This window comes from Nuphar pumila, chromosome 6, assembly GCF_984573655.1.
Source record: "Nuphar pumila chromosome 6, dmNupPumi1.hap1.1, whole genome shotgun sequence".
Taxonomy (NCBI): Eukaryota; Viridiplantae; Streptophyta; class Magnoliopsida; order Nymphaeales; family Nymphaeaceae; genus Nuphar; species Nuphar pumila.
In genome coordinates, this window is record NC_143254.1 from 88,190,220 (window position 1) to 88,212,419 (window position 22,200).

The 22,200-nt window shown below is 36.0% G+C and overlaps 1 protein-coding gene across 1 annotated transcript; it reads left to right on the plus strand.

The window, feature by feature from the left end:
* Window positions 1-7,501: 7,501 nt before the first annotated feature.
* LOC149835062 (large ribosomal subunit protein eL21x/eL21w) lies at window positions 7,502-11,694 on the plus strand. Its single transcript, XM_090011666.1, has 2 exons — window positions 7,502-7,818; window positions 11,186-11,694. Exons 1-2 carry the CDS (start codon window positions 7,582-7,584, stop codon window positions 11,441-11,443), a joined length of 495 nt encoding a protein of 164 aa, XP_089867792.1. The 5' UTR covers window positions 7,502-7,581; the 3' UTR covers window positions 11,444-11,694.
* Window positions 11,695-22,200: the final 10,506 nt, after the last annotated feature.

The following is a 22,200-nucleotide window of genomic DNA, read 5'->3' on the forward strand; positions in this document are numbered from 1 at the left end:
TGGGTAATCTATATTGAATATAACCGGGGTTTTGATCTCACACCATGGTTTGTAAGGCCAAGTTCTTTTTCAACTGGGGGCCTAATGTCCGACTTCTTGTTAGAAAAATCTTTTCTATATTATTTTTAAAAAAATATAGCCAAAAATATGAAACTCTATAACAGTATTTTATAAAAACAAATATGTTTTAAATCACTTCTTGGAATTTTATATTATGTTTTCTTTTAATTTCTGGAGTTTAAATCAAATGGGCCTTATGAGAATTCTTGTTATCGAAATATGTGGTTTATCCGAGTAAAAATAAAAAAACAGTTGTGTGCTAAAGGGGTTCAAATTTGGATTTAGATTTTAATAGTGAAGCCCTCATAGAAGAATATGTTTTTTTCTCAAATCCTCAAAATTGAGATATCTATAAAATCCGATAGTAAAAAATGGGTATGGTTTTACCAAATGCAACTAACTGACCAGCATGGCTAGGTCTATGTGCTTAGAGCAGTTTTTTCGGTAAAACTCAAAAAAAATGCAACTAAATGGGATGAGACTTGACGTATTAAAGCTTGCGATGATAATGGATAAAAACCATAACAAATTAAGTACGATGAAGAAAAGTAAACCAAAGATAAGTGAAAAAAAATTAAAATATCAGTTAAGACTATGGAATCGAATTGGATCCTATCAAATCTGATTGATTACCCCTACCCACTGCATTCAAAAAAAGTTTCAAAAAAAAAAAAGATAAGGGGAGGGGGTGATCTTTTCAGGTCTCTATAAACGCAACTTAACTGAATTTACCATGTTAACAAAGTATATGTAGTAACAGACTTTGTCACCTGTAAACACCCCAAATTTTTCTGATCCATTTTCAGACACTCCCCCTTGTGTGGATGCAAACCCTGGTAGGTCAATATAGGAGTCAAACCTTGAGTCTGTCTTAGAAAACTATCATTTTACACACTTTTATTAGGGAAACTATCATTTTACCCCTAGGTCATCCTAGACCCATGTCAGTCAGAGTCAATCAAGCTCATTCTTAAGCTCAAAACAGTTAGAATGTCAATCATTTTTAATTCACCTGAGCTCACAATGAGCAGGTCATGTTCATTTATGACTATTCCTGCCAGAATTGGACCATTTCTTCAAAAATGTGTTCATTTCTCACTTAAATCCAAGACAATTATCTCCAAGTAAGTCAATCTTATTCCCTGAGTCTCGTTTGAGCTCACTAAGAGTTAAAGTACTCCATATTCAGTTCAAATCCACTTTCAAGTGTCTATGAGCCAATTTTAGCTCATTTCAGCTCATTTAGCTGAAATTAAGCTGTGTGCAGACAGTTGAGCCAGTGTTTGAGTTACCTTTGTTTTAGCTCAAACTCAATTTGTGTCTGCAATTCACTTTACTCCAGTGACAATTTCTTTAAAAATGGCAGTTTTTCTTGACAATTCAGTCTAGGAGTTCAGTTGAGTCAGTATCTTGACACTTCAGTTGAGTTCTGAAACCCTAAAACCCAGCTCAATCCAGTTCATTTCAGTTCAAACCAGCTCAAACCTTAATTTTCAGTGTCACTCTGACCCGACAGAGACACAAATCATTTATTGAACCATTTTGCCCAATTTTATCAATTTTACCTCTTTTTGAACTGGTGCAAGCGTCAATCAAAGTATAATGTCCAAAATTCATCATCTAGGGTGGCATTTTGCATGACATTTTATATTGTTTCTCATCATTTTCTATGACATTTCATTCCATTTTATAGATCCATAACTCCAATTTTGAAAATTCTAATCCAGGTTTGAGTTTTAAATTTTTCAAAAATCAATTTCAAACCCTGGGTTTTCAAAATTGATATTTTTACCCCCAAGAATCTAAATTTGGAAATATTTTCTCAAGAAAATAATCTAGATTCTTTTCAAACTTGGTTTTCCAAATTCTAAATTGATTTGCTTTGTAACGGGATACGTAACTTCAAATTCTGAGCTTATCTCAAAAAACTGCCAAAAATAACTCATTTCATCCAATTATTTTTTTTAGATACCATTTTACCCCTTTGGCCTTCGAAATGAATTTCAAATTGAATATGGACCTATTCCAAGGTGGTGCCACTATTGAAATTATTTGCATTTATTTTTTAATAAAAATTTTTGTTTCTCTTATTCCCCTTTTATTTCCTTTTATTTATCTTTTTTTTTTTAGAGAGAGAGGTGGGACCCACATGGGGGGTCGACCTCCTCTCCTCTTTCCCTCCATTTTCTTTTAATTTTTCCTTCCTTTCCTCTTCTCTTCCCTCTCTTTTTCTTTTCCCGTTCCTTTCTTTCTTCCCTTTTCTTTCCTCTCCCTTACCTCTCTCCTCCTTGACGCCAACCCATTCTTCTATTTTTTTTTCTTTTCTTCCCTTCCTCTTCCCTTTCCTTCTTTACTTTCCCCCCTTCTTCCTTCTTTCCTTTCTTCTTCTCCCTTTCTTTCCTTCTCCTTTATTTCCCACTTAATATTTCTAATAGCACCATACTGCTGGTACTCATTTATTCATTACACCTTTCTCTCTCTCAGCCCTAGGGCTATTTTTTCCATTGAATTCACACATGGCCTCTCTCCCATTTCATTCAGCAGCCTATGCTCTCTTGCATTTTCTCTTTACCTTCTTAGCCTCTCAGCCCTAACTCCAACATCTCTCTCCTATCTCTTCTCCACCTATTCTTCTCCATTAGAGCAAGGATTTCAGCCACCAGCCACTGCAAGAGAAATTGCAGCCGCCCACCTTGGGAGCAAGCTCCAACCCTGCTTCAATCTTCAAGACCCTCTCCAGCATCACCACCATCGCAACAACCAGCATCATCTCTTCCAAGGGTACCTCCAGTTGTTGCCTACCTCCATTTAACGCCCAGTACTACCTCCAACCTCCACTTCCAACCTGCTCCACCACAACAAGTCATCTCCAACCTTTTTTGGTGCAGTTGCAAGCCACCTCCTTCAGGCTCTTCTCACCTTGTCAGCACCATCTCCATCCTTTTGAAGCTTGGAGCAAGCTTTAGCCCCCTTTGCTGCAACCTCTTCCATCACAACTCCTTCACCCTTTAACCGTTGCAACCACCATAGCCAGCGCTTCCATTGAAGCTCTTCTAGCCATTTTCAAGTGCAAGACCAAGGTAAGATCCTTTCCTTGCATTTTCTTTTGAACCTAGCACATGAATCCAATTTAAAACTAGGTTCACATGTCTTGGAGATTTTTTATTTATTTTTAATCATGATAGTGAGAGGGGCAATCAATCTGATAAGTGGATCGGATCCCCCCTCTTTAACAACATATACCAAGTTAAGATTTTGTCTCCTTGAATGTTTTATTATCATTTTAAGCAGATTTTATTTTATTTTATTTTTAAATTGTATTTAGCTTTGTCTTCATTGTTTTATGTCATGTAGTTTAGTTTCATTACAATGGTATTGATAGTTTAGCATATTGTTGGTTTAGGCGTTCAGTCTAGCTATTATTTCATGTTTATTTTTTTATCATTTAATCCCAAAATTTTTATGATAGTTGGGTTTGTTTATCCTAATGTCCTGCCAAAAACTTGGACTAATTCGAGTTCTGGAGCCTCATTCTAAAAATCAAACACTGAATCAAGATTTTAGCCCTCTGAAAATTCTAGATTTTTCTTTAGCAGTGTTGTCGGTCTGAGATCTCTCCCATGGAAGATCTGAATCTTTCTCTAAAAAATACAGTAGATCCATGGTGGAATTTACTAATTTCCTATATTTTATGAGATTTTTCTAAAAAGGTTTGGTCACTATTAAAATTTGGGTTTTGAAGACTTATGTGAAAAGATTATTATAGACTCGTCAGGGTCTAGACCAACCTTAATTTGATGTGGCACTCCAATCCGTAGGTCGGATGCTCCAATTGTCAGAAGAAAAACTGTTTCTCTTAATGTCTTATGTCCTTTCCCAGAATTTTAGTATTTTAGGACTCAAATTTCTATTTTTCGAGATTTACCATGTTCACTGGTGAATTCCCTGTCATTTCGATTTTATCGAAATTAGATGTTTGATAATCCTCTGTTTTCTCCCAATCCATAGGTCGAATGCCAAAGTTGTCAAAAGATGATTTGTTTTTTTTAGTGTCAGAGACACCCTACTAAAATTTCAACTATTTTGATCAATGTTTATCATTTTTTGTGTAATTTTTACCAAAACCTATCAGTCTGCCTTAAGTTCTAGAGTCACCAGATTCTGACCAAACTTGTCGAAGCTGTAAATCTTCGACCATAGATCGAATCCCAAATCTGTAAAAGGAAAAAAATCTTGCCTAACTGTCCTATGTCACCCCATAAAATTTATGACATTTCTATGGTAGGTTAGTACCCGAAACCAGGTCATCATTAGATTAGGTTTAGGCTAAAAGGCAAAATTCTTTTTTTTTTCTAGGTTTTTTTGTTAATTTCCAAATTAAAAAATGCCAAGAAAAATAGTTTTCAGATTCCATTATGTTATTAGGGTTAATTTCGGTGTCCATACCAATTTTGAGTCAATTTAAAATCCTTTTGCCTTGTGTGTTAGTTAATTTGTCGAATTCAGGCGAATTTCAGTGTTTTCTAAATATTTTTACATTTTTAGGGTTTTAACATGTATGCCATCATCTCATATCATATTATATTTGATTTCCACATCATTTGCATTTATTGGAATTTCAAAATTTGCATTTTTACAAAAATTATTTCTGAAAACCTTGATTTCAAGGCCATAATATTGTTATCAGGGGCATTTTGGTCATTTTTACCTCAATTTTGAATTTCTAAACTTTAATTTTCGTATTTTGATCATATCATATCAGATTGAGTTTGATTTTATCTTCATTTGGATTTCAAAATCTCAATTTTGCAAAATATCTTTCTAAAAACCTTGATTTCAAGGCCATAGTCTTGTTATGAGGAGCATTTTGTTCATTTTCATCCCAATTTCGAATTTCTAAATCTTATTTTTGAATTTTCATTATTTATTTCTCATGTTTATATCAGGGCGGTATGAATCAGGGTTTACATCTGGATAAAATCTGATAATTTCTCAATATTTTTGGATAAATCCAGATAAACCTATATTTATGTGGTAACCCCATTTTCTAGTTTTGCAAGGATATTCAGAAAAATGACTTCATTTATTTTTCTTTTATTCAATTCAATATAAATATAAATGTAATATTTGGAATAAGAGTTACATTTCTGCATAGAATAAAATGCATTTAGGGGTGGCAAAACCTGACCCGACCCGCCAACCCGCCTCTTAGGTGGGTTCGGGTTAGGCTTAAACTAACCCGTTTAATAAACGGGTCGACCCGCCTAACTCGTTTATTAAACGGATTGGGTTCGTGTTAGGGGTATGCCAACCCGGCTGACTCATTTAATAAACGAGTTAGGTGGGCGGGTCAACCCGCCAACCCGTCCACCGACCCGCCAACCCACCAACCCGTTTACCTGACCCACCCGTTTATTAAACGGGTTGGCGGGTCGTGTCATGTTACCCGTTTATTAAATGGGTGGGGTTCGGGTTGAGGTATGCTGACCCGCCAACCCGTCGGGTCGACCTGCCAACCCGACCCGATTGCCACCCCTAGGCGTATTGCATATAGTTTGATTTTGTAAATTTCAATATCTGATGTATGTCAATTCATGCACATTTTCCAAATCCACTATGGTTGACACGAATGACACGTGCACAAGCTCTTAGGGAGTTGACAAACTCTGTGAAATTCGTATTTATGGCCATAGTTAAAATACGAATAAGACCCAGATTTGTAATTTTTGTATCAACCACATTCAACGTACACTCTTAGGCTAACTTCAAAAATGCACTGCATTTCTCAAAACTCAAAAGAATTTTCATAATTCCTCAAAAAAATATTTTTCAAATCCATATTCATTCATTTAATTCAATTTGCATCATTTTTTCTAACCCAAATTCCAATTATATTTTAGAGAAATTGATTTTCGCAGGATTTTGTAAGTCTTTGTCACAGAATGTGGGTTTTTGCGGAAACGGTTTCCATGAAAGGGAGTCTGATTCCATTCCCACGGCAGTGGAATCCACGGAAAGCCGTGCCGCAACACCCCTGTTCGGTGACATGCAAATGCCCACTTAAAGTCTTTGGATAGTATTTGTTTGATAAAAAAAAAAAGATTTTGTTGAGGGCTGAAAAAACAATCCTTGTGGGCTATTTACTTTTTAAACCACACCCAAAAAATAAAATAAAATTTGCAACATTCATGTTGGAAAAACATTAATTCAAAGTCTTATTTCTACTGAGCCAAACAAATAGAACAACCTAAGTTTCATCATATCCAACTAAATCAATGAGTCTCTCAAAATCAGGTTGGGTTTCGTTTAACAGGTTCAAACCGACCCATTTGTAACATCACATTGGGTTGTATAGTGCTCTTATTCAGGTTTGATATAGGTAATTACCATATCTGACTACCCATTTATAGAATCACCTTGGGATGTATACTGCTCGTATTCAGGTTGGTCATAGGCAAATACCATATCTGACTAATTTGACGTTGGCTCAAACGAATTCGAATTTAGATTTGGATCTAGGCAGTGAAAATCTCGCACTAAAATCCGTTTTTTTGGGGGGTTTCATACTAAATCCGTTTTTTTTACATGCAAAAGGGTCCATACATTTATCAAAACTGGATATTCATATTCAGTGGCAAAAAGTCAAAACCACATTTGCATCTCTGATCATAATCGGATACAATTTTGGCTTATCAAATCCGACTAAAAGGAATCGAATCCACTGGATCGATTTGTCGAATAGCTTTAAATCATAATCTAATTTTTTTCTACTGTGCACCACTTACCGGATAAATCCGACCCATTGACATGCACCCCTCATTTTTCGGATCACTTGATCAATTGGGTTGGATGCCGAGGTTCAAAACATTTGGGTCAACCCGATCCATACTCCTCACAACCGCACCAACAAAAACCCTAAAAAAGTGTCCAGGGTTTCTAAGGGCTAGGGATGTAAACTGTTCATCTTCAGGTCGGATATTGGCAGACACCATACCTGATTAATTTGATGTTGGCTTAAACGAATTTGAATTCAGATTTGGATGTAGGCAGTGAAAATATCATACCAAATCCGTTTGTTTACATGTAAAAGGATTCACATATCCATCAAAACCGGATATTCATCAGATTCAGTTGCAAAAAATCAAAACCACATTTGCATTCGATTATAATCGGATACGGGTTTGGCTTATCAAATCCGACTAAAAGGAGCCGGATTGGGTCGGATCCATTGGATCGGTTTGTCTAATAGCTTTACGTCATAATCTCATTTTTTCGACTCCGCACCAGTTATCGGATAAAATCCGATCCATTGACACTCACCGCTCAATTTTCGGATCCCATGATGATTCGGTTCGGGTTGCCGAGGTTAAACATAATCGGGTCAACCCGAGTCTCACTCATCACTACCACATCATCAAAGAAAACCCTAAAAAAATTTCTAGGGTTTGTTTCCCTCTTTCAATATAAGGCCACACTCGCAGCCGCATAAGAGGAGGAAGAAGCAGAGGAAGAGAAGGAAGGATGCCAGCGGGACACGGGGTTCGGTCACGAACACGCGACCTCTTCGCGAGGCCCTTCAGGAAGAAGGGGTACATCCCGCTCACCACCTACCTGCGCAACTACAAGATCGGCGAGTACGTCGACGTCAAGGTGAACGGGGCCGTCCACAAGGGGATGCCCCACAAGTTCTACCACGGCCGCACCGGCCGTGTCTGGGACGTCAACAAGCGCGCCATTGGAGTCGAGATCAACAAGCAGGTCTCCCTCTCTCCCCTTTCATTTCCTTTACTCAATGTATAGGCCAGTATGGTATTCTCTTCGTCTGCTTCGCGGCGACGTTGGATTCTGTTGTTGTTGTTGTTGTTGATGGTGGTGGTTTATGTTTGAATTCAGTTCCTGTTTTTGTCATATTGGGTGGGGGCGTCTTCCTTTTGCTTTTGATTGAGGGGCGTTCGGATGCACCTACTTGTCTACGAAGCGGATATAAGTTGCGTTATGCATTATGGGCTCCAATGGAAATATCCCAATTCATTTCAAAGTTTTTCTGTTTTTGGGACAAGTGGCTGCAATCGAACGACTCTTTTAAGTTTGTTAGATTTGGTTTGTGGTTGTTTGAAGTGATCATTGAGCGCTTTGAGTGAAGGGTGTATATCCTGTAAGTCTTTTTTGCTTTCATCTTTTATTTCTTTTTTGAGGAAACGTTAAGAAATAAGTCGGGATGTGATTATGTATTGAAAGATGGGAGTATAGTGAGCATTTTTGAAGTTTTTGTGTAATATGACGATGATAGAAGAGAAGAATGGGGTTCACAAATGATCTTGACTCTGCCCTCGACGAGATAATTCATAGATAGGTCTTGCTTTGTGGTAATGGAGGTGTGAGGTTTGTGTTTTTATATCGAGGTTTTGGGTGTCAATTGAGCAGCATTATTTGTTACATTGTGTTTCAGATGATGTGATGTCATCATTATGTTGAATGCAAATTGCTTTATGTCTGAATAATATTACATTTTGGTAAGCTCTTTATCATGGTAGTGGTTTGGATATACTGGATGATGGGTTGAAATGAAAGGATCTAAGGTATGATCATGCCTAAGTCTCTTTGCATTTTATGATTCACCCTTGTATGGGTTCTGCATGAATCACATCGCTGTTCTATATGCTTCGAGCATGATCAGACAAATTCTTTTGCACGTATCTGATTGCAAGATATATAATAAGTTGTCAGTAGTTACCTTCTACATGCAGTTAAAAGCTGTTACCCTCCTAGTCTGACATGAAATATCTTAGAATGGGAAGCAACAGAGATTGTTTGTCGTAGAACAATCAGACTTCTCAGTCTAGCATAATACGCATGACTATCAAGCTCTCTACTTATACCAAGTTAAAGGCTTGTTTGTTTCAAGGGCAAGAAAGGAGACACTTTTCTAATGAAGGGCATGCAATTCAAAAAACACCTAAATCATGCATTTTTGAGGTGGGGAGGAGCTGCATATGAAAGCAACGGTGCCCAGATAAGGTCATGCCCATTTCTCATTCATAAATGGTTAGTTCTTCCACCAAATTTGAGCGGAATAGAAGGGCCCTTAAGGCTTTGATGGAAAGGTATTAATCATCATTGAACTCTCAAGTACGCAAATTCTGGCATGCATGCTTGTGTTTGCCTCTGTGCAAACAGAGAGTCACATACATAAATTAGCATGATTGGGTCTTCACTTGTCAACACTTTCACATGTGACTTTTGAATATTGACCTTTGACACTGAACAAGATAGTATAGCATGGTGATCATGAAAGCAGGAGACCTGCATCGATAGAGTGCTTGCTGCCCACATGACATCGAACAATAGCTTATGTATGACATACTACATGATTCATTATGCGCTTCATCTTCACCCCTCCCCTGATAGCCAAGTTGGGTGCGATTCAGAACCAAGGTCTCTTTATTAAAGATAGTGCAACTGTTCCAGTCTAGCTATCACAATTGACCTCAGTGTTGGTCTGCATGAACTCAAAGGGGTTGGTGGGATGGTGCGGCACTATTCTTGTAAGTGACCTGGCGTTTTTCATGTCCTAGAAACTAGAATAAGGACACAAGTGCTTGGGATTTATAGAAAAAAGAACAAGGACAAATGACGTATTGGTCCACGGCTTTGCTGAACGAGTGTTTTTTTACTGCAATGGGTGTAACACTTTCCAAATTGGTAGATAACATTTATTGCATGATATGATTTGGATGATGATGTTTTTATTTGCAAATTGATGGATGCCATGTATTTTTTAAAATGGATTGAAGGTTTATCGTGTTTCTCTCTCTCTTTTTCTTTTCTTTTTATGTAGTCTAGCCTAGTTTATCAAATCTTATAATCAAATTTATAAATTATGTGTGGTAAATTTCTGTAGCTGATATAATCAATTTTCTATAGATTATAATCAAGTTTATAGTGTTAGTAACATAATTGTTAGGATAATATCAACAAAAGTTTCTTGGTAGATGAAAAAATAATTCATTTTCTTGAGAAGCTTTTCTTGACTTCAAAAAGAAATCCAGAATTTGGAAAATTTTAAGGAACTTCCTTTTATGAAAATATTATGCCATAAACAAAATGGTGAGGTATTGTTTTTCTTATATAATGATAAATTTAATATCTTGTCAATAATGACGACTATAGTTGCTAAGCTTCTATTCATGAGAATAAAAAAGGAAATATATTCCATTTTATCAAGGTGCCCTTTTGACAGAAGATGTTGAGATGCATATGGTTGGGGTGGAGAGTTGAGATGGAAGGACCTTACAGTCCTTACTTTTAGAAACTGTGTTCTGTCATAGACTGGTTTTTGTTTTTTGTGTGAAGTTGGTTTGTGGTTATATGGCTTTGGTAAATGTGAGATTTTTTCACGATTTGTGAAAGGAAGTCTAATACTCTTTTTTCTAATACAACACTATGTCTGTTTGTGTGCTTTGGAATCATCGCCTAGACTTGACATTTCTTCGTTAGGCTAATGTTTTATTGACAAGGATTCACGTGTAAGAATACTTTTCCTTCTTTCTGTGGGATCCCTTGTCTTCCTTGTATGGAATTCATGTTATAATTTTGGTAATTGTGCTTTTATTCTTCAAGAATTCCATGATATGCAAGTAGAAGACATCATGGTCGATATTTTTGCATGTGCTGTTTCTAAACTGTCAATGACTGTCTTTCTTATCCTGGTTAATTTTGTTTCCTTGTCCAATTTGTTTAGCATGTAAAATGTGTTGGAACATTGTGATGTCTTATGCACGATGGTGCCCACATCATCTTATTTCAGTTGTATGTTTATATACAGTACTTTCTTGTGCAAGTTCTTTAACTCATGCTAATATTTACCTTGTCCAACTAAATATGAGTTTTCAGGTTTAACTCTTCAGTAGTGATTTTGCGTTATCTATCTAATAGTGATGATTGCTGGCATGTTCCACTCATTCCGCTTAAAAAAGTCATTTACTCTGTTTACTTTTTTGGTGGACATGATGACATCTAATATTTGTTTTTTTTGGACATTTGTGGGACTTCAACACCTTGCACTAAATTGAACTGATGTGCATAATCATCTGATGGTTTAAAATTTTTGTTTTGGGAATGCTAGGTTGGGAATAGGATTATAAGGAAGAGGATCCATGTCCGTGTGGAGCATGTTCAGCCATCACGGTGCAGAGAAGAGTTCCAGCTTAGAAAAATCCGGAATGACAAGTTGAAGGCAGAGGCGAAAGCACGGGGTGAGAAAATCAGCACTAAGCGTCAGCCTGAGGGTCCAAAACCTGGCTTTATGGTGGAAGGGGCGACATTGGAAACTGTAACCCCAATCCCGTACGATGTTGTCAATGATCTCAAAGGTGGTTACTGATCCACTTCTTATGGCCTGGATTTCTTTCTTAAATATCGTGATTTTAGAGTCCCAGTTTGGATGCCTTATGCAGAAACTTACAGACTGTTTTAGGTTACATTTTGTGTACTTGAGCTTCTTTGTGATCGCTTGGTTTACGTTTGATGGTTAGATACTTGTATTTGAGCTTCTTTGTGATATCTTGGTTTACAATTACTGGTTAGATACTTCATTAAGAATAGCAATAACCAAGGTCTTCTTTTTGCCCTTGATATCAGCTACATTATGCAAGTTTTATGATCTGCCTGGGTAGGGCTCAATGTTTATGGGATGCATAACCAAATCAGAGCCTTGTTTACTACTAAACAGGCCCAGCTCACCTGAATTTGTTTAAGTTCAGACCTTGGCCTTAGCTTGCTTAATCTTCTTTTTTGTTGGCAGTGTGCTCAAGCTTATCTGGGTTCCTGTTATTGTTTTAGGTGCTTCTTGTGTGTATTCTTATATCTGTCTTTCTGCTATTTTTTGTGGGTGAAAAAAGGATATTCATGAACGATTGTGGTGAAACCTATTACTACACTGTCATAAATATTGCTGACATACGACTTTACTGTGATTACTTTACAAAACACGAGTTGTCATATCAATGTAATTTTAATTTTATTTTTAAAATGTGTCATATAATTTGATGGTTTTATTTATTTTGTTTTGAACATGCATTGGTAACAATATCTCTCGACTACGGGATTTGTTGATACTAAATTCAAGCTAAAAATTTTACTTGGTAAAAATTTTCGCGGACCTCAAGTCTACCGTACTCTCCAATATATCCACAAATTTGATTTGGTAAAAAAAAATTGCGTTGACCGACTTATTGTCAAATTATGTAAGTAGATTTTTTAAGGAACATTGTAAAACTAAGTTCCATAGTTCCCATGAATTCTGCAATCGATTGAAAAAGTTACGTTTTCTTACGTTGAAAACAATCCGAAGTGCGTTTTCTAGTAAAACGAGCCATGGTGAGTACCTATGTCACAAAGATTCGTGTACATGGGGACGTGTGACATGAATTAGACCCACAAGTTTGAATTTTTTTTCAGAAAGTTGACATGAGTTAGACCGTCATTGTATTAAAGGCGTAAAACTCGAGGCTAGGAGCCTGGTCCCCAGAGTCTATGCTGGACGTCGGCCTACACAAGGGGCTGATGTCCACAAGAATTGAATCTCGACCACCCATCTAATAGCCTAGACTAGGGAAGAAACCTTGAATGGAAAATCACAAAGGAGATAAGGGAACGGCGATGTGTTGAGACTTCAATGTGTAAAACCAGTTTTTTTGAGTGCGCTCATGGCTACCGTACAGAACCTGGTCAGCCGAAGGCAGACCCCTCTATACCATCACTCATCATACAAATATGATAAAAGTGAATCCATTAGGCCACAGTGGGCATAAAACCGATTTTCACAGGGACCGATCCATGTGAATTGAGTGGTCATAAAAACCTCACAGTGACCGATCCAAGTGAATTGAGTTCAGGTGCATTGTGATTGCACACTTTATGTGTGCCTTGCACTTCACTGCTGTTGCTTCCCACAGGCCACAGCTGACAGGCTGTTGGGTGATCAGGCACAGCTGCACACTAAAGTATGCAATCACATTGTACCATCCTCCCTCCATCAAAGCCCTGGACTCTGTTTTTAATATTTTTGTTTTAAATAATTTATTTTTATTCAGGGTTAGGCCCCATGGGCATGAACCATTTGAAATTACTTCATTTGTATTTTCAGGAAATTTTTACTGATTTTTTTTAATAGACCAAATCAAAACCACTTTTATTCAATCCGATTTGTGCTGATTTTCTGAATCTTTCTGAAAAATGATCCGATGAGGGCCATCTCAGCCATCCTATGACTAGTTTGCCAAAGCTCAGGTTCTTTGCGCTTGCTGGCATTTTTGTAATTTCCTTCACATTCAAGTGACATTCTTGTTCTTTCATTATATTTTGTGCCTGCATGCAACTAATGGCATGTGTTCACACCAATGTTGTCAGTATCGTATCAGAGTTTGAATCATTTTCCTAATTATTCAGGTTAATCGGGCGATACCGATTTGGAGATGAATCGATCTGAAATCACCCAATTTTTAATTAGGAAAAGGCACGTGTCAAAAAATAATATAAAAAATATATATTTTAAAATACCATTTTCAAGTTTGTTTTTTTTTTTTAAATTAGCCAGTTGAAGTCATATCTATCTAGATTTTTTACCGATACGGTATGTATCAGGCGATTCAGGCCTATACTGACAACATTGGTTGTCAGATGAACCGTCACTATGTAATGTTGATTAAGTAGTGTATATGTCAGGGATCCAATGATTTCTTAGCTCATTTTCTATCGGTTGGGGATCACAAGAACATCCACTATGCAATGTTGGATCAATGCCAGTTACCGGGTTCCAATGATTTCTGTGATTGCACGCTTTTAGTGTGCTGGAGCACCTGATCACCCTCCATCTTTGGGGTACAGCTTCTGTAATGTGGGGCTGAACAGTATATGTTAGGTGTTCAGGTGCAGCAGCATACTAAAAGTGTACGATCTATCAAAAAAAAAAAAAAAACTTGTGGCCGACCCTAATTTGTTAGGGGGCACCAGCATTACGCATAAAGGACACGTATTTGTGCCCACCTTAATTTGGATTTTTGGCTCCAACTCTGCTACAGATTATTAGCTGGTGATATCATCAGGAATCTTCGTAACCTATTCTCCCATCATCCCCACAATTTGATAGGCAAGCTGGGGTTAGCCGGTTAGGCAGACTCCTGTCAGTTGTACATCATGCCACTGGGATTTGAACTTGCAACGTTCCAACGCAAGGTGACGTGCACTAACAGCTCCTACCAAACCAGCGGAGCCCCGTTGATCAAATCACAAGAATTTCTTACCAAAGATGTTTTTCTCCAACATAACCCCGTGGGTATCTTTTGTTTCTCAATATCGGTCTCTCTCTCTCTCTCTTAAATGGATGGACGGCCAGATTCTACAGTTGCAAATCTGAATCCAAGACGCATGAATGTTCATGATTTGAACTTGACTCAATATCCAAATGATATTCGATGGAATAAGGTTTAGTCCATATCCAAAATATATGGTGATGCTCTATCTATCCAAAAAAAGAAGACTTGGGATTTGAAATTAAAATCCATATAAAATGGGATTTTTTGCCTTTGGCTTGAAATTAAAGGTATATACTTAACCTATTTTGTTATATGCAATATAGGTAGTTTACTAATTTTATTATGCGGGGCTTATGGTTACAATGAGTTACTTCAACTGAAGAATGAAGTCATTATCGGACAATTTTAATGAAAAGTTGAGTTCTGAATTGCCTTTTCACAAAACTTGGGGTTCTTTTTGAAATATCAGGCAATAAGCGAGACTTTAGCTGAAAATTTTTCCTAAAACAAACTGACCCAGATTCCACATTTATTTCATCTGGGATCTGGGTCCAGGGTTGGACCCACTTATAAATGACCTGAAACCAGCACAAGATGGCCCATTGTCACCTCACCAATGATGTATGGGGAAATGAAGCTCCACGTAGCTTGAAATTCTCATAAGATGCCCTGTGGTTGCAGTTGCACTCCTTCCACACACATCAGACTATTAGTAATAATGCTAAGAAAAGAAGAAGAAGAAGAAGCCCATAAGAACTCGGCCTTCTTGGCTAAAGCCAAACTGTGGGATGATCATGATTCTAAATTCATGTAGAGAGCAGTGTTGTTAGTATCAGTGCGAATCGGCCGATTCATATTGTATCAGCCAGAAATCGATATGCTACAAGGCAGATTCGCCTTGTTGTTCAAAAATACTAAAAAATATTTTTTAAATATTTTTTTTTAATATTTTTGTGACATACGACATTTTCTGATTGAAGTTGGCCGATTTAGTTCAATTCAGCTTTGAATTTGAATGGGTAAACAGTTCAAAGGCCGAAACTATATTGACAACAGGTTGTTAATTTTTAATGAAAATTTTAAATAACAAATAAATAAAAATGACCAATTCAACTAGATTCAGTTTAAGTCTGAACCAGCCAATTCTCTGAAAGTTCTGGAACTGATATTGACAATATTTCTCTCGAATGAGCACAACAAGGATATTAAGGGTACGTTTGGTTCGATCTCGTAAGATTCACTTTCTCATACACTTTAGAAAGTGAATTTCATTTTGCTGTTTTTGCAAAAGCAACTGAACTTAAAAGGTACCCTCATGAGAAAGTGAATCTCATTTGTAGAGAGTCGTTTTCAAAAAATGAATCTCATTTATGTGAGAATTAGAATCTCATGAGGTCTTATGCGTTTGGAATTTTCATGAGATTTAGAAAGTGAATCTCATTTTTTTTTTTGCAAAAGCAACTGAACTTAAAAAAATGTACCCTCATGGGAAAGTCAATCTCATTTATAAAGAGTCGTTTTAAAAAATGAATCGAATTTGTGTGAGAACTAGAATCTCATGAGGTCTTATGATATTGGAATTGTCATGAGATTTAGAAAGTGAGTATCATCTGCACAGTACAAGCAACCGATTGGAATCACATGAAAATGTGACCAGTGACCTACCAAAAAAGCAAAGAGATGGGATCAGGACAAAATGTGCTCTGACTGTATTCGGTCAGGGCACTCGTGGATGTCGTTGATCTCATGATGAACAACATTCAAATCTTGTAAGATTGAGATGGGCCCCACGCCTTTTCTAGTTCATGTTTTTTCGGATGGGCAGTATAGTTTCAACTTAAGATGAACGGCTCATATTGAGCATATTCAATGTTTCTATGGATCTCCTTAATTTTTTAGGATGAACTTGTTGGGTTTTGAATGCCCCAATTGCTGCAACTAAATATGGCTAAGGCCAAAAAAAAATCAAGTTAAGAAAAAAACAAGCTTACGAGTTTTTCTCACACTTACACACAAATGCACTAAAAAAGATAATATTTTATTAAGCAAATGAGAAGAGATTGCATATCCAACAAAAGAACGATGAAGGCTTTATATAGAGCTTAAAAAGAAAAGTACCATGTCCCTTCAAAAGGTTGTACCTTTTCAAAAGAAACCTAATACCTTTTAGTAAATTTTAAAGACATAAAGTTGCATCTTTTCATCAAGCAAGATGTCTTTTTGAAAATCTAAGACATTTTTTCCTTCACTTTTGGATTTAGATATTACAAATTACTAATTTGGACATTCCCTTTTGATTTGTAATTCTTAAAGTGGATTTGAAATTTTTGAACTTAGCTATGGGCAATGTCTTGGTGAACATATCTCTAGCTTGCTTATTGCTTGGCACGAATTCCAGCATGATTTTTTTAAACTAATTCTATGATGAATTGATGACGAATCTCAATCTGCTTTGAGCGGCTATGGAAGATTGGATTTTTCGTCATTGCAATGGTAGACTTGTTGCCATAATTGATGATGGTCGGTCCTTCAAGCTTTTGTTGTAAATCTAAAAGAATTTTTCTAAGCCAAACTGCTTCACTTGCTGTTGTGGTAGCTGCGATATATTATGCCTCTACAAGCGATAATGGAATTGTATTTTTGCTTCTTTGATGACCAAGATATGATTTTGGATCTCAAGCAAAAGACATATCCTTAAGTACTTTTTCGATCATCAACTGACCCTGCCCAATCACTATCCGTATAGTCCACAAGTTGAATGTTGTTTTCACCAACATATTTGATTCCAAAAATTTTTGTACCTTGCAAATATTTCAAAATTCTTTTGGCTGCTGCAAGATGGAGTTTGTTTGGTTCACTCATAAACTTGGATATAAGACTAACGACATTTACAATGTTGGGTCGTGTGTTAGTAAGATAAATCAATGATCCGACTAAGCTTCTATACATAGAAGCATCCACCTTTTTAGCACCATCATTTTTTGTCAGCTTCTTATTGACTCTCATTGGAGTGCTCATCGGCTTACAATTCAGCATGTTAAATTTTTTCAGCAACTCTTCATGATATTTTTCTTGAGAAATAAAAAAATTTCTTTTTCTTCTGCTTGATTTGTATTCCAAGGAAATATTTCATAATTATTAAATTTGCCATCTCATACTCCTTCATCATGTCCTCTTTAAAATTGACAATCATTTTTGTATTTAATCCAACATAGATCAAATCATCCACATGTAAGCAAACAACTAAAAAATCTTCTCCATCTCCCTTTACATATAGAGATGGTTCGCTTGGGCTTCTTTAAAAAAAATTCTTTTGAATATTGATTTATTTTCATATTCCAAACTCGCAGTGCTTGCTTTAAGCCATATAAGGCTTTCTTTAACCTATAAACTTTTTCTTCATGTCCTTCCTTCTTAAAGCCAAGAGGTTGCTCAACATAGACCTCTTCTTTGAATTCCCAATTAAGAAAGTCAGATTTTGCATCCAACTGGTATACCAAAACTTTCAACTCGGCAGAGATGGCTATCACAACTCGGATTGTCTCTATTCTCACAATTGGAGCAAAAGTTTCATTAAAGTCTACTCCAAATTTTTAGGGATAGCTTTTGTTATAAGTTGGCCTTTGTGCTTTTGAATTGAGCCACCTTCATTGAATTTGGTTTTAAAAATCTATTTTAAACAAACTATATCTTTTCCTTTTAGCCTATCTACCGATTCCCATGTATGATTTTTTCTGAATTGCAAAAATCTGTTCATTCATGACAGTTTTTCAAATATCATCTTTGATGGCTTCTTCATAATTTTGAGGCTCAAATGAAAACAATGTCATATAACAAGAAGCATATATATCTACAAGAGATCTCATCATTCTATGAGGAGTATCTGATTCTGAATCAATTGAGTCCATTAAGTTCATAAGTTTTTTGTTTGTAGAAGTGTCTGACATAGTCAAATTTGTCTCTCTTTGAGGTGTATTGAGTGAGTTTCTCAGTCTCATTCACATTTCTCATCAAAAATTATATCTTTTGAGATGACCAACTCCTTTGTATTTGGGTTAACGAGGCGATAGGTTTTTGAAGTATCACTATAACCAACAAATATAAACTTTTCTCCTTTCTCATTAAATTTTTCATTATTTTGAGAAAGAATTTTGCTATAAGCTACACAACTAAAAACTTTAAAATGACTTACTTTTGGTTGTGCTTGTACCATGCCTCATATGGAGTTTTATTGCGAATAGACTTGGTGGGAGCTCTATTCAAACACTACAAGAAACCTGTGGATTAGCGACGACCTAAATCCGTCGCTAATCCGTGGCTAAAAAATTTAGTGACGGATTAGCATCAGATTAGCGATGGATAACTTCCATCGTGAATTTTTCGACGCTAATTAGTGACAGAATATATCTGTCGCCTGTTCCGTCACTAACTTGCGATGGATTAACGAATGCCAAAATCTATCTCAAGGTCGTCGTTACTCTGCGGAGGTCTGGTTTTGCGATGGATTTATATCTATTGCTAATCCATCGCTAAATTCAATGCCTAATTAGCGACGGATATATCCGTCGCTAATCCATCACAAAAAAGAAAAAAATTAAAAAAATTATTTGAAAATTAAATATCGATTTTTTTTTCTTGTGATACAATTTATATTTCTTGTGAATAAAAAACAAAGTACACATCAAAATACATATAAAAGGAAAATGAAACAATTAATCGATCCACTATAAAATTCACAAGTTCTAATTATTTATAATTCAACATTTATATTTTTTAAACAAAAAGAAGGTAGAACAAATTCAACACATAAATCTAATCATCGCCAAGATTTTGTGCGTCTTCTTGTTCAGTGTCTTGATCTATCCTTTCAACTCCACTACGCTGATTATCGCCAACAACCTGCACGAGAAAAGAAATGTCAGTAGTGATAAACAAAATATACTGAAATAAATTATACTATATATGTGATTCTATCATGCTCATATATGTTCTAAGGCAGTAAAAAAAAATTATACATGATTCTATCATGCTCATATGTGTTATAAAGCAGTAAAAAAAACTTTATATGTGATTCTATCGTGCTCATATGTGTTCAAAGCTAGTAAAAAAACTGTATATGTGATTCTACCATGCTCATATGTGTTCTAAGGCAACAAAAAAACTTTATATATAATTCTATCATGCTCATATATGTTCTAAGGCAGTAAAAAAACTGTATATGTGATTCTACCATGCTCATATGTGCTCTAAGGTAAGCAAAAAACTATATGTGTGATTTTATCATGCTCATATGTGCTCTAAGACAATAAAAAAATTGTATATGTGATTCTACTATGCTCATATGTGCTCTAAGGCAGTAAAAAAAGTGTATATGTGATTCTATCATGCTTATATGTGTTATAAGGCAGTAAAAAAACTTTATATGTGATTCTATCATGCTCATATATGCTCCAAGGCAGTAAAAAAACTTTATATGTGATTCTATCATACTCATATCTGTTCTAAGGCAGAAAAAAAACTTTATACGTGATTCTATCATGCTCATATGTGTTATAAATCAATAAAAAAACTTCATACGTGTTTCTATCATGCTCATATGTGTTCTAAGGCAGAAAAAAAACTTTATATGTGATTCTATCATGCTCATATGTGTTATAAGGCAGTTAAAAAACTTTATACGTGATTCTATTATGCACATATGTGTTATAAAGCAGTAAAAAAAACTTTATATATGATTTTATCATGCTCATATGTGTTATAAGGCAGTAAAAAAACTTTATATCTGACGGTCACCAGAGCTCATGTTGAATGCAGACGAAGTTCCTCTGTCCTGAAAAAAGTTGCACAACTCATTACAGACAATGTTGGAAATGACTTCATTTAAAAAGTACTGCATTTTGTCCTTAAGACGCTGACAGACACCATCCCAAGGCATAGCAGGGTCATTAGGACGTTGAGAGTTGATGTTGGCGGGAGAACTCTGTGGGCCCGGGTTGCAGGAGGCAACGACTGGTGTGGTGTTCATGTTACTCCCAAATTTGAACACACGACCCTTTTTGGGTTCACCGGTTGCAGTCACCCATGCTGCAGGATCAAAAGGCGGATGCTGAGTGCAGTCATCGCCATATCGCTGTACCATTTGCTGCTTGTATGATTCCTATAATGTAATGATTACAATATGAATTAAGAATTAAGAATTACAATGTTTATGATAACGTATATCATAGTAACTTGTCTATTACAATGTTTATTAATAAAATAAATACATACCATTGTCGTTCTCGCCTTCTCTGATACGAACTCTCACGTGGTCTGACATTTATTTGTTTCAACAAACACATCATTGTATGCCACAATGCCTCATTTTTCTGCTTCCTGCAAAGTGAAATGATAAAAGATTTAGTTAACAGGTTTGCAACAATACTTATAAAATTGACAATATATATTGATGAGTTACTATTTTCTTCTGGTGGCTCCCAAAAATCTTAGATCTACCTGTGTGTAGATAGACTTCGGGCATTTTTGCTCAATTTTGTGCAGCCTTCGCTGAGCGGTTTCGAAATGCATCCACAACCCACTTGTCGCAAATTGCATCCCAAACATCTGACCTGATAGTAGGAGGTCCATGGCTTTTCCACCGCAGTGGATCATCTATCCCGCCAAATGCTTTTCTTGCTGCAGTCTTCATATTATGCAGCATGTTTGCAAATCGATTGACAACCACCTTCTACCATACTTTCCTTGCATCATGTTCCTCCACCGTATTCGCAAAACGATTCAAAGCCTATAAATATTTTCAGAAAGTTAGTGAACATGACTTTAACAAAAAAATAAATATGAAACACATTAACTATGACAAATAACTATATACTGTGAATGAGGACCACAATCTGTCTATCACCTCTTTTGGATACTCTTTCCATTGAGCGATTGGTCTTGGTAGATGTTGAAGTAGTGAATTCCTAATTTCGCGTACTACTTCTTATGCCTCGAACCTCGTGTTGCACATGAATTGGTACACAATAAATATCAATATACAATATTTATAAGATATGTAATAAGTGAAAATGAAATACTTACGATCGATTATCGATATATACTATTCGAATGAGTCTTCTTGTGCCAGACTGAGAAGACTGTGGATCCTGTGTTGGCTCCTGACTTGTGTGATCAATTGGTGTAGGTGGGTCTTGTACAGGCGAAACATCATCTGTAAAAAAATACGTTAGAAATTCTCAGAATGTACATTTCAACTAATCAAGTATTTAATTATTTAAATGATATACCTATCAAAGGAGCCCGTGAAGATGAAGGCTGAGCCTGACTACCACTGGATGAGCGACCATTGTAACCTCCATGAACAATATTCTAACAAATAAAAAATGTCATGCAATACATTCAAATTGTTTCAAATCATTCACATCAAGTATTTCAATACATTCAAATCATTCACATCAAGTATTGCAATAATACATTCAAATCATTCACATCAAGTATTGCAATAATACATTCAAAACGTTCAAATCATTGCAATACATTTCTATACATTCAAAATATTCAAATCATTCACATCAAGTATTGCAATAATACATTCAAAATATGCATCTGTCAAAAAATCAAGTATTGCATTAATACATTCAAATAAAGGTTTGTATTACAAGGTTTTTCTCACTAGCTCGAGAATTCTTCTTCATCACTTGTTTGACTTTCATATTTTTCTTGTTCTTCTTCTGCATCTTCTTTATCATCTTCTTCTTCATTGTTTTCCCATCCACTTGGTATATCATTTGGATCACACTCTTCTATGAATGTTTCATCGACCAAT

Bases quoted from the DNA above. Each gene is read 5' to 3' on its own strand.
- LOC149835062 (XM_090011666.1), top strand. From the start codon at position 7,582: ATGCCAGCGGGACACGGGGTTCGGTCACGAACACGCGACCTCTTCGCG. The intron at 7,819-11,185 runs GTCTCCCTCTCT...TGGGAATGCTAG, and splicing joins GAGTCGAGATCAACAAGCAG to GTTGGGAATAGGATTATAAG.